This window comes from Capricornis sumatraensis, chromosome 5 (genome assembly GCF_032405125.1).
Source record: "Capricornis sumatraensis isolate serow.1 chromosome 5, serow.2, whole genome shotgun sequence".
Lineage (NCBI taxonomy): Eukaryota > Metazoa > Chordata > Mammalia > Artiodactyla > Bovidae > Capricornis > Capricornis sumatraensis.
In genome coordinates this window covers 121,207,493-121,222,738 of record NC_091073.1, presented here as the reverse complement: position 1 = coordinate 121,222,738, position 15,246 = coordinate 121,207,493, and the positions used below count along the sequence as shown (strand labels likewise).

Sequence of the window (15,246 nt, the reverse complement as noted above, 5' to 3'; positions counted from 1 at the left end):
CGGTTTTCAACCCCAAATCCACCTTCTTCTTAATTGCTCTGGCTTGCAAGTAAATTCTGGGCAATCTCTCCTGAGGGTTTGCAGCCGAGCCCAGGAGAAAGGGCGCGTGCACAGTGCTCGGAAACCAGTGGGGCGGGGGCCACCGTTGTCCTGAAGGCCAGCTTATCCTCACCTGTGCCTGCAAAGAGCGCCACACTGGACTTCCCCTAGGGTGGAACACACGTCTACTGAATGGAATTCCTAAGCCTTGCATTTGACAATCATTCTCATTTCAATTTTTAATGAATATGTAATGAGGCTTATCCTACAAACTTTTGAAAGTGGGTAAAGTGCCCATTGCCCAGCCAGGTTCAAACACTTATCCTTCCCCATATACATGTCCAACAGTGTATTTTTAGTTGTAATCTTATTTAATAGATGGTATATTTCCCGTATTCCTGTACAATCTATCTATTATTTTTGATGGCTGTATAATTGCTCTTCCTGTCAATGGACCATACCTCACCAAATTGCTCTTCTATTGACACTGATTTTCCAGCCTTTAAAGCTATCATTATAGATAACAGCGTTATGAATGTCTGTGATACAGCTTTTGGCTTCTCTTTAAAAGGGCTTTGTGGCTCAGCTGGTAAAGAATCCGCCTGCAATGTGGGAGACCGGGTTCAATCCCTGGGTTGGGAAGATCCCCTGGAGAAGGGAAAGGCTGCCCACTCTAGTATTCTGACCTGGAGAATTCCATGGACTGTATAGTCCATGGGGTCACAAAGAGCTGGACATGACTGAGCCACTTTCACTTTGCTAAAGGGCAGGAGCATCTTTATGACTCTTACTATGTATTTTCACATTGTTTGGGAATGAATTTTCTCTTATGCGCCACACACCCCCCCATCCATACAGCATGATGAAAGTTAAAAAGAAATCTGCACTGAATCGTAATTCACTAATATGAAATGGAGTATTTCCAGCCTCATCAGTAAACAAGGATGCCACAAAATCATCAGTGACTTCCGGCCTCCAAATGTAAACTTCTGAGCCGGGAGGGTGCCCAACAGGGAGAAGAACAGAGCCTGGGATTTGCAGGTGTCAGCTGTCACCACTCCCTAAGATGACTGAGGGACTAAGGACGCAACAAAATCAAGCAGCAGGATGCTGGCCCCAGCCAGGCTGAGGTGAAATGAAAGAGATGATTTCGCGGAGCCCAGACTCTTGCAACTTCCCACATTTAGAAGAGCGCTGCTGCTGCTGCTGCTGCTGCCGCCAAGTCGCTTCAGTTGTGTCCGACTCTGTGCGACCCCATAGACGGCAGCCCACCAGGCTCCCCCATCCCTGAGATTCTCCAGGCAAGAACACTGGAGTGGGTTGCCATTTCCTTCTCCAATCCATGAAAGTGAAAAGTGAAAGTGAAGTCGCTCAGTTGTGTCTGACTCTCTGAGACTCCATGGACTGCAGCCTACCAGGCTTCTCCGTCCATGGGATTCTCCAGACAAGAGTACTGGCGTGGGGTGCCATTGCCTTCTCCATAGAGGAGTGGTACCTTCCTTAATTTGAGATATCAGGTTTTCCCTAATTAACAATAATCTTTGATATCCTGACTGCCTCTCCCCTCTTTATTACAGACTTCTATATACCCTGCCCCTCCACGCCCCCGCCTCGGAGACGTTCTCTTGGGGCTACTGGAGACGCAGCCTCTCAGGTCTGAATAAGCAGAACTCTCAACTTTTAGGTTGCGTGCATTTTTTTTTTTTCAGTCAACACTAATTACACTGCTCTCCTCACTTTCTCTATAATCCTATGGTAACAAAGTTGCCTTTATGTTTTTTTAAAATTTTTAATTGGAGGATAATTGCTTTAAATACGGTGCTGGTTTCCGCCATAGATCAACACGAAGCAGCCACAGGCACACCCATGTCCCCCCCCTCTTGAACCCAGCTCCCACCCCACCCCACCCCACCCCTCTAGGCTGTCTCGGAGCACCAGTTTGAGCTCCCTGCATCACACAGCGAATTCCCACTTCTCTCTGTTTTACATACGGTCATGTATGTTTCCATGCCACTTTCTCCGTTTTCCCCTCCCTCTCCCTCCCATGCTGGGTCCACAAGTCTGTTCCCTACGTTGCAGTGCAAACAGGTTCATCAGTACCGTCTTGATACAACCACAGTGGGGAAGAGCACAGAGAGCGCTCAAAAACTAGGAAAGGAACTGCCATACGACCCAGCAATCCCACTGCTGGGGTATACCATATACCATGCCTTTGTGTTTGGAAATTCCGTGCGTTCAGGGACCCTGCCGGTCAAAGGGAAAAGCCATGGGACCACTTCCTAACCATCCCTTTCCATCGACGGTGACCACTGGGGAGCTCTGCTTACCGCGCCATCCATTCGGGTTAATTGCCGGAAACAGCTTATTTACTTGAGTGCAAGTGACTGCTAAAGTGATGGAGTCCCTCAGAGCTGTGAAGTGATAACATATTGCGTTAAACCTGAAGGGTACCCTTGGTGGAGCTGGTAAATCACTCACTAAACTGGCTCCATCCATTATCTGAGGACACGTCAGGCGATTTCCCTCCCCGTGAATTAATTTCGTGGCTACTGTCATGGACTTCAGTACCCATGATGAATGTTTTTACAATGAATACCAAATTAACCCAAACTGATTAGAGGCTTTTATAAGTTATTAATGGGATGTCACTCCGGCCTGGTCTTCTCCACATCTACGACGGTTTCATTAAATAATCTCTGCTTGCTGGAAAGATTCGTCTTTCTCCCCTCGTGGGACTTGTCAACGTCAACAGATGCTCCCTGCCCCCTTGGTTCCCAGAGCCGGGGGAGCAGCAATGCCCTTGGGGGCTGTGACCTGGAGATGACGCCCTCGGGGGCTGTGACCTGGGGGTGATGCCCTCGGGGGCTGTGACCTGGGGGTGACGCCCTCGGGGTCTGTGACCTGGGGGTGACGCCCTCGGGGGCTGTGACCTCGGGGTGATGCCCTCGGGGGCTGTGACCTGGGGGTGATGCCCTCTTTCTGCTCAGTTTCTGGGTAAGGTTAGGGTAGAGAGCAGTCAACCAGCTGGAGGTCCCAGGGCGGGGACTCTGGTTTACCAAAGGGAGGAGGAGGCAGGAAGTCTCACCCGCTTTTTAGTTTTCAAGTTTTTTTTTTTTTTTTAAATTCCCCTGCCCCTGCTTTACTGAGATGTAACTGACACACGAATTGTCCAAGTTTCAGGTGTGCAGTGTGGGTCTCACACATCTCTCTACTGCAAAACGATCACCACCGTAGCGTTGTGGACACCTCCATGTCCATCTAGCCACTTAGTCTTTTCCAAGTCAGACAGACAAATACCGTGTGGTCTCACATACTTGTGGGATCTGAAAAATCTGAACTTATGGAAACTGAGAGCAGAAAGTGGCCACCAGGGGCTGGAGGGTGGGGGACGGGGGTGGGGAGATGCCAGTCATAGGGAACAAGCTTCCAGGCAGAGGATGAGCACGCTGGGGAACCACTGCCCAGGATCCCTGTAAGGAGCGTATCCTCTCTGCCTTTCCAGGGATCACCCTGGCAGGGCATCAGGGCAGGGGAACTGTCCCTGGGAACGGTCTTCTCTAAAGACACAGACATCTGAAAACCTAGGTGGAGCCAAAGGCTGAGGGAGGTGATGGTGTGTCTTGTGAACAGCAGCCCTTCCCCGAGAAAAGTCGAAGAAGTTTCGGGGAGGAGACAGCCTTAGACACGCACCTGGACTCTCTCTCGGTTATAGCCAGCATCTCTCTATTCTATCAAATGCAGCCTCACTCACCTTCCTGCACAGACCAGACCCTCAGCTGATGATATTCTTATTTTTTCTCATTCCCTACATTTTGGTTAAGCCAAGTAATAACCCTAATAACTACAGCAACAGCAAAGCCGTCACTCAACGAATACTCTCCACACGAGGTTCCACGCCACGTACTTTAAACGGGTTGACTTAACCCTCACGGTGACCCCTACAAGATACACAGTGTTGTCCCCACTTTACAGATAAGGAAAACTGGGGCTTTGAGAGGTTAAGCATTTTAATCCAGATCGCGGCTTTAAAGTGCAAGGTCTGAACGAGACCCTGCGATGCCCCTGTTTTTGTTATGACTGGTCCTCGATAACAGAACAAACTGTAGAAAACTCCCTTCTCCTCCTGAGGTCTAAGACGAGGACCTTCAGGTTCTGAGACGGACGAGGTGGTTGTGGCGCTAGACCAGGGCTTCCAGGTTCCAACTGGGGTTGGGTCCTGGGCTCCCTGCCCGCACGGCCCACGGTCTGAGCTCAAGGCTGCAGGGCGAGCGCCCGCCACTGGCCCTTCTGTCTGCACCTGGCCGCCACCCCGAGAGCTGAGGGGCCCCCGAGGCGGCCAAGCTCTCTGCAGGCGCCCACCCCAGCGCGGGGCACTCCACTCCTCAGCCCCTCGTTCATCTCCATTCACCTCTCTGCCCTTCATTCCACGTGACCACGTGCTTTCCAGAACAATCTCCTCATCGAGCCTCTCCTGTTGAATTACTGACATTTTGGTAGCATGAATTTTTACAATGTTAACGAGTTGTTTTTTAAAAAGCTTACTTTCTTTAAACTGAAAACTCGAATGACCCAGTGTGAGTGCAAGTGCCTTCAGCTAGGATTTTCCTGAACTCTCAGAAATGCGTCAAGATGCTGTCCTGCGGGAGGAGGCATGAGCCAGCACCAATGGACGGGCACGGTAAGACTCTTGCTTTTCCTTTCTTCTTCTTTTTTTTGTTGACATTTTAGAAAGAAAAATAACCTCTGTTGATAAAGCAGTGTTGTTAAGTAGGTAGGAAAACAGCATTGAGACAGAAGACTCCTAAGAAGTGAGTTGTTTTAAGGCTTAGTTTCCTTAGAAGGGACTTCAGAGTCAGAGCGGTCACACGGCTGACAGGCACAGTCATGACTGAGGTGGGGGGCGGTCCAGGGCCCTGCAGAGGGGTCCCCACGAGGCAACCAGGACAACACGGGTGCATGCGTGTCCACAAAGGAAGGCTGCTGGGAGTCGGGGAGGAAGCCCGACGCACGCGTGGGGCTGGAGGGGCGCCACGCTGACAGCAGGCGCCTGCATTCACCCCAGGAGGAGGCCCCCTCAGAGGCCTGAACCCCGAGCATGCCAGCAGCCGTAAGTGCAAAGCAGCTTATTGCGGGGCCCTCAGAGGCCTGAACCCTGAGCGTGCCAGTAGCTGTAAGCACAAAGCAGGCCCACTGCGGGGCCCTCAGAGGCCTGAACCCCGAGTGTGCCATCAGCCGTAAGCGCAAAGCAGGCCACTGCGGGGCCCTCAGCGTCTGTGTGATTTTGTTAGACGTTTCTAGCAGAGACGACATACAGGGAAATGAAAGGAGAATTTAATCATATTCTAGATCAGCAGAGACAAAACCTCACATAAACAGACGAACATGCAGGGAGGGGTGGGCAGGACATCATGAAATGATCAAAGAAAATGGAAATTCTCCATTAGGCAGACATTCATCTGTTAGAGGATAAATGGAAAAAGATACAGTTTGGAGAGATATTCTGATATAGCTTGTATTTCAGTGTAAATCACTACATAGATTGACTGAAAAAGACGGAGGAGGGACTTCCCCGGGGATCCAGTGGTTAAGAATCTGCCTTGCAATGCAGGGGCCTCAGGTTCGATCCCTGGTCAGGGAACCACGATCCCACATGCCCCGGAGCAACGAAGCTTGCTCGCCACCGCCCTGGGCTTCCGCCACAGCTAGAGAATCACGCGCTGCTCCGTAACATCCCACGTACTGCCACTAAGACTCGGCGCAGCCAGATAAACAAGGAAGTAAATAGGCATGTTGGAGTTTCATTTACTTTTTAATTGAAGGATAATTGCTTTACAGAATTCCGCTGTTTTCTGTCAAACCTCAACAAATATTTAAGAACGCAGAATGGGAGGAAGACGAAGCCGGGGCGGGGGGGGGGGGGCAGCTGTTCAGCGGTGAGCGTCTTTTCCCACTTAAATCCCAGCCAAATCCGTTTTCCCATCTCGAGGCTTTTGGCAGCTAATGCCGAGTTCTGGGAAGCACCCGGCTACCCCTCAGGAAGGCCACAGACCAGCACTGCTTCAGCAGCGACTTTCTGGCAGAATGCACACCTCCCTGAAGTCAGGGTTCTCCCTGTCCTCTCTGAGGGCAGGAGCCGGTCAGGCCGTGCTCATCTCCTATGCTGCGATCTGAAGGTCAAATGAAATTCACCCTAAAAGGCAAGAACCAGTAATTGAAGGCCACGTGGAAGCGTGGGAGGAAATGCCTTTCAGCCCCTCCTGGTGGCCCGGGTCACCTTCCTGTGGTTCAGGGGGTCCCCAGCCCAGAGGCATCGTGGGGATCTGGCCACACGGGGAGGAGGTGGTGCCCGGAAAGGCCTTGCTGAACTTTAACTGCAGCTGTGTTCTCTGCTCCCAGAGGAGAAGTACTCATTTCACTCTGACTCATTATAATTAGAGTCGATTTCCTTTGGGGAGCAATATTTACTTTTAAAAATAAAACAGCAATGAGAAATCTGTGAGTGTTTACAAGGCCTGCTTGTGGGTTTCGAAATGTCTTTGCCAAGAGCGCCCACCGGGAGCACCTGGCCCCGGGGGTCGGGCTTTCCCAGGTGAGCACAGCCAAGAGGGCATTGGGTCCCCTAAACATTCACGAACTGGTGCCTTCCGAGGAAAGGCTGCCAACTCCTGCTCCAACATATAGGATGTTTTCTCAGCACTGAGAGGTATTGCCTTCTAGACTTAGTACAAGAAAAACAGCAAAGTTAAAAATGTTTAAAGTCTCAGGTTCCAGGAGCACATGAGTACTCCTGGTACTAAGGCCAAGCAGCAGCGATCATACTTGACTGAACCTTCATTTCCCCGAAGCAGAAAGGAAGCTGAACTTCCTTCACTGTCAGTCACATCCTAAATATACACGGAGGTGCAGACGCATAGCGCTTCCATGGCGGCTCAGTGGAAAAGAATCTGCCTGCAGTGCAGGAGACCCGGGTTCCGGCCCTGGGTTGGGCAGATCCCCCAGGGGAGGAAATGGCAACTCACTCCACTATTCTTGCCTGGAGAGTCCCATGGACAGAGAAGCCTGGTGGGCTACCGTCCATGGGGTCGAGAAGAGTCAGACACGAGAGAGTGACTACACTTTATTTTCTCTCACACACAGATGCCGGCTATTTGCCTCCATCCAATTATTTTATGTGTAAGTGGTTGAGAACCACAAGAACATATCAGCTGACGATTCATCTGTCCATGCATGTGTTTACTTTGGACCTCAACAGTTATTTCCCAAGTGCCAGGCATGGAGTCAGATGCTCAGAATTCACAGATGGAAAGCACTCGGGGCTTAGACCAAGGACCACCCCACCGGGGAGAGATGTGTGGGCAGGAACTCGTGTGTGAAAGGAGTTTGTGTGGTAAGACACTGGGGTGCCCAGAGAGGGGGCCTGGCCACGTGGGCAGAGGGGCCAGAGGAGCTTCCTCAAAGAAGCTGACCCTAGTTCTGCTGCTGGTTACTCTTCAGGAGATGGAAATAACAGCTTCCATAATCGCCTAACCCAGCCCTGACCGCAGTGCAGCCTGGCCTGAGTCTTCAGCACCCCAGTCTTCTGCAATCGCCTATGGAATTGTGATTTTTTTCCTTGCACAGCGTTTGAAGCTTTGAGCAAAGACAACTCTCCTCTCCTGGCTGTGACTGACTGGTGGATGGGTGTCATTCTGCGAGTCAGCTCGCGGCACCCTCCTGCCCTCTTGTCACTGGTTTAGACCCATTAAATGTGCCTTTTGAAACCTCTGCTCAGTAAGCGTGCAGCACAGGGAACATTCGGGTAGCAGCTGACACAGCCGGGTGGCCTACACCCTCCTGCGTCTTCAAATCAATTCGAGGCAACGGAATTAACACACAACCGAGAAAAAATAATTGTACTGTTGGGGAAAGTAAGAAAACTTTAATTCTAAGACAGTAGGCAGCCTGTTCAACAGAATCTCACCCCAAGGTTTTTAACATGATCATTTTCTGCGCTATTTTAGGAAGAGTTTTAAAGAGGCAGCTTTATTAATTGGCTCAAAGATGTAGAAGAAAATGGTCCGCTGCCATGCCACCTGATCTTCAGGCTGCAGGAGCTTTCCGGAAAGGGTCACGCGACCTTGTTACCGGAACTGACGAGTATCACCCGGTTTTAGATAGAAGCAATGCTAGGGATGAACCCGAGTGCTCAAGTCACCCAGATCTTTCACGCAGGAGCTGGGCTAGCCGATGGCAGCCTGGCGTCTAGTTCACGAACTCCCAGGGTTAGAACCCACGTCTTTTAACCACTTGTTCAGACCCCTTTTTGCAACACTGTCTTGGCCATTGGGTATCTCGAAACGCCTTAGTTTTGCCAATTTGAGTGGGAATCCATGGAGCTTTTTGGCATAAAGCAGAGACGGCCCCAGCAGTTCTGGGCACTCTGCAGACTCTGTGCTCTGGGAGCCCAGGCCCACAGCAACTGCAAATCTACTTTTCTCATGAAACCCTCCCAAGGAAAGAACCAGAGTTCCACGAGCAGAACCAAAGAGCATTTCATGACTCCACCGTTCTGACCATCCCCATCTGCTGTCCTCTGATGAGGTCCATCTCAGATTCATGGTTAAGTTCACAGACAACACACACGGCCCAGTCAGGGACTGCTTTAAGGACAGCAGGGACCAGAACCAAGGCATATGCTCTTTCAATTTCAACCGAGTTCTCTAGCGAAAGAGACGGCCATTTACACATGCAGATGTCCTGGGGTACTTTCCCAAAACGTAATTCACACAGACACAGATTCTGAGTCTAGTGAGATACATTCAGTCTGCAAAACATAAAGTTCATCATCACGGACACTTGGTCACTGAAAGCAACATGCTTACCAGCTGCTGACCCTTGGGGCCCCATCCCGCATACTGAAGTTTTGCATTGCTAACTTCCGGTGGATCCAGGCTCTGAGGGTCCCTGAAAGAAAAAAAGCAAAGAAAAAGGTGGGAAAGAAGAAGTTACGATGATGTGATCTTATCTTCCACCTGGAGCTCACTCGTGTTTCTTCCACCACATCATTTTCAGGAGCTTGTGGTTATTCAATTAGAACGTCTCATTCAGCCTCCACTAGATTTCTTCAGATATACATATAATTTACATGAAGCTGAAATAGGCTGGTCATTGCTTAACTTCCATAGTAAATATTCATCAAGAGAGGACATGCAGAGAGGTGTGTAGACCGATTTCTAAAATGTCCCTAATAGTCCAAATTAAAAATGGAAATGTGCAGCTCTGCACGGTGTAACTCCCCGCAACTTCCATCTCCATCTTTGGCTTCCCCCCTGAGCTGGCTCACTCTTACCTTCCCAAACAGCAGCCTCAGGGCAGAGCCCACCCTTTAGTTTGTGCTGATACAGAAGAAGGGTGGGGTGGGGAAGAAGGAAGTGGCGAAGGGGGGAGGGAGGAAGAGAGGGACAAGGAGAGAAGGGGGAGGATTTTTTTTTTTCTTTTAAGCATCACATTTTTCCTTCTTAATTTATTGATATGCAAAATGCCACACTTTAAAAAATCCTATGTATTTAAATAAAGGTCCTAGTGAATAAGTCATAGTAATAAAAGGAAAAACCTAACACTTTTATAAATATTAACTATTTCAGTGTATTTTGTAGCTACCACTGTGTACTCATGTAGGAAAGACTGAAGTTCGAGCTTCTTTCAGACACGTCTGCTGCACATGCCAGGCTCTGCAGAGGAGCGCCTGTTACTGAAATACAGTGTTTTTTGTGCAGAAGACACAGCCGAGAAGGTGCCCATTCGTCTAGAGAGACCAGGGTTGAGTGGTCTTAGGAAAAGACAGATGCTGAGTGTTAGGAGCTGTCTGAACCAAGATGAAGCAAGAAGGGAAGGGAGGTGAGTGAGATGGGCTGATTCAGAGCTTCGATCAGTAGAAAATTCTAAAGTATTAACAAATGCTCAATAGCACTACAAGGGCGAAACAGAGTGCACTGCAGACCAAAAGGTGTCAAGGGAGACAGGATGGTCTGCAAAGCCCCCGGGGTTCAGGCACTGTGGAGACGGGTCTGGGGAAACCGCGGAAGCCTGGAGGTGGATGATAAGCGCTAAGCAGGAGTGATAACTGCGGTCGCGGCGAGGCGGACGCCCAGGCAGGCAGAAGGGCCTCAACGTTCCAGCTTCCAGATGACTTGTGGCCAACTCTGCCTCTGTAGGCTTTTAACATTTCAAAGCATTTTCATAAACGTAAGTGCGAAAGGCTTTCTAAGGTTGACTCAAAACCCAGCAGTGATAAAAGTGAGGTAAATTTACATAACAGTACATGTTCTGCATGACAAAAACCACAAATGAAAGATAATTGGCAAACTGGGAGAAAATATTCATAACAAATGAATGGCTAATATCACTATTACATAAAAACTCTAAAACTATCAAGGTTATAAAAGAACAAGCAAAAAGAAACACAAGAAAAAGACATGAAAAGATAATTCACAAAAATACAGAAAAATGTATTAAAAAGGACTCAAACGCATTCAAAAATTAGAGAAATAGAAACTGAAACTACACTGATATCATTTCTCACCGACACACACACACACACATACACTCACACATATACAGACAGATCCAAAATCCAGTTATGTGTGTATCTACAGGTTAGTGCACATAGCTACATGCCCTTGCTCTGTTCATGGAGAAGCCTAGACCCAGGGACACCCAGGAGAAAATGAGCCTACCCTGGACCCTCATCCTGGTCTCTGAGCACCATCTTCCAATTAAAAAAGAACAGGGCTCGCAGGAGGAGAAACCATAAACAGGCTGCTGCTGCTGCTGCTGCTAAGTCGCTTCAGTTGTGTCCGACTCTGTGCAACCCCATAGACGGCAGTCTACCAGGCTCCCCCGTCCCTGGGATTCTCCAGGCAAGAACACTGGAGTGGGTTGCCATTTCCTTCTCCAATGCATGAGAGTGAAAAGTGAAAGTGAAGTTGCTCAGTCGTGTCTGACTCTTCGCGACCCTACGGACTGCAGCCTACCAGGCTCCTCCGTCCATGGGATTTCCCAGGCAAGAGTACTGGAGTGGGGTGCCATTGCCTTCTCCCAGCAGCAAAAATGCAAGATGAGTCTGGAACATCTCATGGACCAGAAAATACGGAAAGACTCAGAAAAGATAGAGCTTGCTAACAGAAGGCAGAAGCTAAAGCTCGCATGGCCAAAGGTGGAATAATCTGAGCAACAGAATCAAGAACAATAATGACCCAGAGAATAAGTATTCATGAGCTTTACTAATATAAAGAAGAGGGGAGAGCAGCTCCCCTCATAACAGAATTCCAATCAATAAATGCAGAATAAGGAAAGAGCATCCCCCTTGGGGGAACAGCAGAGAGATGACCGCTGCAGACAAGATCCATGATGGATGCTGAAGTTAGCAGGGAAAGTCTGAAGAGAAATGATTTGCATAGTCTCAAAGTATCTCATGCAAGATGCTTATCACCCCAAAGGAGAAGACAGCAACTTCCCAAGGAGAAACCTGGAAGACAGCAACTTAACCAAGAGATCAAGGTCAGCATTACCAGAAGTAAAACATGTCAGCATCAGGACCGCCCAGCAAGATGCACTGAGAAAAACAAATCATCATATATTCGGTACTGTCAACTGGCGAAAGTGCGAGTCGCTCCGTCGTGTCCGACTCTTTGCCACCCCATGGACTATACAGCCCATGGAATTCTCCAGGCCAGAATACTGGAGTGGGTAGCCTTTCTCTTCTCCACGGGATCTTCCCAACCCAGGGATCGAACCCAGGTCTCCTGCATTGCAGGTGGATTCTTTACCAGCTGAGCCACCAAGGAAGCCCAAGAATACTGGAGTGGGTAGCCCATCCCCTCTCCAGCGGATCTTCCCGACCCAGGAATCGAACCGAGGTCTCCTGACTTGCAGGCTGATTCTTTACCAGTTGAGCTATCAGGGAAGCTCATCACTGGCAACGCCCATTATCAATTCCCAGGGAATAAACATAGAATCTGGGTAAAAAAAGAAATCTAACGTTTTTAACCCCCTTGTGCTTCATGTAATCCCACTTGCTCACAGGGGACCAGATGTAGAGGCCTCGCCCCTGGCCCTTCAGACCACCAGAGTTTCTGGGGTGAAATCGCAGCTCCGCCACCTCGCCTCAGGGGTGTGTGCAGAGATGCGGCACACATCTCTGGGACTCAAGATGGCGGCACCTGTAGGCTGCGTGCAAAAGCGCTGAGTCGGGCACTGTGATCCGGAGCGAGAGCCCCGCCCCTTGAGCCCCACCCCTTGAGCCCCTCTCCTCGAGCCCCGCCCCCGCCCCGACCACGCTTGATAAAGCAGCCCTAACCCGACGTGCAGAAGAGCATGTGTTCTGAAGGCCAACCTCCCACCTCAGCGTCCTTCTAGTTCTTACATCAGAGGACGAAGCTCCCCTCTGCTGTTGAGCTCAGATCCTTCTCCTTCTACTGGCTCCACACACGGCAGGAGGGCCGCTGTTGGGAACCAACTGGGGTGGGTCGGTAACAGCATCTTTGCTAAGAATGCATCGCCTCTCTCCAATCATGAATAAACTTCAGACAAACCCAGATGGAGGCGCTCAGCCAAACAGCTGACCAGCGATCTTCAAAAGTGACCTTTCTTCCCACAAAAGGGAAGGGAAGATGGAGGACATGTCACAGCCTGGAGGGGGCTGAGGGGAATTACTGCCTGCAAGAATGTGGGATTCTGATACAGGGAAAAAAGCATTGATGGAAAAGCTGGTCAGGTGCACATGAGGTCTGCCCTTGAGTGAATAACACTGTACCAGTGTTAATTTTCTGTTCCTGATGATAACACCATGGGTATGAAACACTGATACATTAACAGCAGGAGAAGCCGACTGAGGCATAGAAGAGAACTCTGTAGTATTTTTGCAACTTTTGTTCGTCTAAAATTACTTCAAAATAAAAAGCTAAAACTATTCTGAAGAATCTTAGTAGCTTATAGCTCGTTGGTTATAAAAATTATTATAGTATGTAATGAAAAGTTGGGGAATTTCCCCAACCCTGACATACTGTGACACTGATTCAATAATTGAAAAACCATGCCTTCTGTATCTAACACAGCGACAGCGCTCAGTACACGCATTTGAATAAACAAACAAGATGGATGGACTACAGATGGATGGATGGTACTAAGGGGAATAACTTTAGCAGGTTTAAAGGTCTAATGAATTCACCTGTCCTGGGTTTACAGAATTTTCGAAGCACAGACGACAGGGTAGGGGATCAGAAGGAAGTAGCCTTACTTATTACTGAAAATTAGCTTGTTCGGTTATGATTTCTAGCAGGTGTCTAGGATACTCACAATAGCTGATGAACTTCTCTCTGATCTAACAACTGTGAATTCCTGTAAAATTTCCGTAAGTGCTGCCCAGAGATCATACCTGCAGTAGGTAAACTGTCTCAGGAGGCTGGCTGAGCGCCAGGCCAATGCGCCCGCCCACACACACGCGTCCAGCCTCATTACCTCCGCTCCCCTGTGCTCAGGAGACCGTTTCTCCTTCTCTAGAGACGACAGACAAGTGTCCACCGCCTGGAGGCAGCAAAGTTATAGGAAGAGCCTCAGGGTAGCGATCAGAAGTCTAGCGCCCAGGTTCCAGCTTCCTGAGGCACAGGCCATGCGTCTGGGCTGATCACACGTGAGCACAGATCCCGTGATTCAACAGGATACGAGACTGTATATACTGACGGCAGGCAACACAGCACTTGAAAGTGAAAGTGTTTCTCGCTCGGTCATGTCCAACTCTCTGCGACCCTGTGGACTGTAGCCCGCCAAGCTCCTCTGTCCGTGGAATCCTCCAGGCAAGAATGCTGGAGTGGGTTGCCATTCCCTTCTCCAGGGGATCTTCCCAACCAGGGACTGAACCTGCGTCTCCTGCACTGCGGGCAAACTCTTTACCACTGAGTCGCCAGGGCAGCCCATTATCTAGTACATACTTGGTAAATGCCCACTTACTCACTGGCAAACTGGTAAATCCCCTGGGGTAGGAAATGGCAACCCACTCCAGTCTTCTTGGAAAATTCCATGGGCAGAGGAGCCTGGAGGGCTACAGTCCATGGGGTTGCAAAGAATTGGACACAACTGAGCAAGTGAGTGCGCACAGACACACACACACACGCACACACACACACACAAATTGCACCACAAATTCTATGTAATTTTAACAAAAGGTCCAATCACATATCAGCTGTAAGGACAAATTTACAGAACTCAGCAACCCAACACATGACCTATATTCCTGTATTAGATTGGAGCTTGGTACAGAAAAGTTAGCTCTTAACCATACACTCCACATCTGTTTCTGTAAAATAAACCTGTATTTTTGTATCTGCACGTGATTATGTCGGATTCTTTTCCTTTCACGTTAAAAGTGCATCTCTTCCAGCCTCCCCCTCTCCCTGACACACCCAGACCCCTGGAACCAGCAGAGAAAAGCACGGAGCCAACCGGAGTCCCTCCCCTCACTGGGGCCAACCCACCTGTCGCTGTCCTTACTAGGGTTTGGGTGCTTGCCAGCCTCTCGACACCAACTCCAATCTCTCCTCTCTCTTCACGTCCCCTTTCATCTGCTGCCCCCTTCCGCCTCTGCTCTGAGCAGAGACCCACCTGTGGGGCAGACAGGAAGGGTCCTAGTTCTGGTCACCTTCCAGGAAGAACTTTCTGCTCTGAAGGAAACGGCAGCCCACTCCAGTATTCTTGCCTGAAATCCCATGGACAGAAGAGCCTGGAGGGCTACAGTCCATGGGGTTGCAGAGAGTCAGACACGACTGGGCACACACACATGCACATGTGCACACACACACGCACGCACATGCACACATACACGCACACGCAGCTGATTTACAATGCTGTGTTAACTTCTGCTGTACAGCAAAGATTGTTACACATATAAATACATTTTCCCATATTCTCCCCCATTATGGTTTATTACAGGATGCTGAACATAGTTCCCTGGGCTGCACAGAAGACCTGTCTGCTCATCCGTTACGTGACAGCTTGCATCTGTTAACTCCAAACTCCCAATCCATCCCCCAGCCCCTTCCCTCTGCACTCACAGGTCTGCTCTCTCCGTCTCTGAGTGTGTTTCTGCTTGGCACGTACGTCCATTTGTGCCGTAGTTTGGATCTCTCATGGAAGAGACGCATGTGGTGTTCCTCTTTTCCTGACTTCCTTCAC

General features: G+C 49.5%; 1 protein-coding gene across 3 annotated transcripts in view; it reads right to left on the bottom strand.

Annotated features, from left to right (window-relative positions):
- DPP6 (dipeptidyl peptidase like 6) overlaps positions 1 to 15,246 on the bottom strand; it is a 799,813-nt gene that overhangs the window by 155,564 nt on the left and 629,003 nt on the right. For 2 of the 3 annotated variants that reach the window (XM_068972565.1, XM_068972566.1), the window contains exon 7: positions 8,901 to 8,982. The exons of the other annotated variant lie outside the window; for it this stretch is intronic. In XM_068972565.1, the coding sequence (XP_068828666.1) occupies positions 8,901 to 8,982 (82 nt within the window). The remainder of the gene's footprint in view (positions 1 to 8,900; positions 8,983 to 15,246) is intronic. 3 annotated transcript variants of the gene reach the window in all.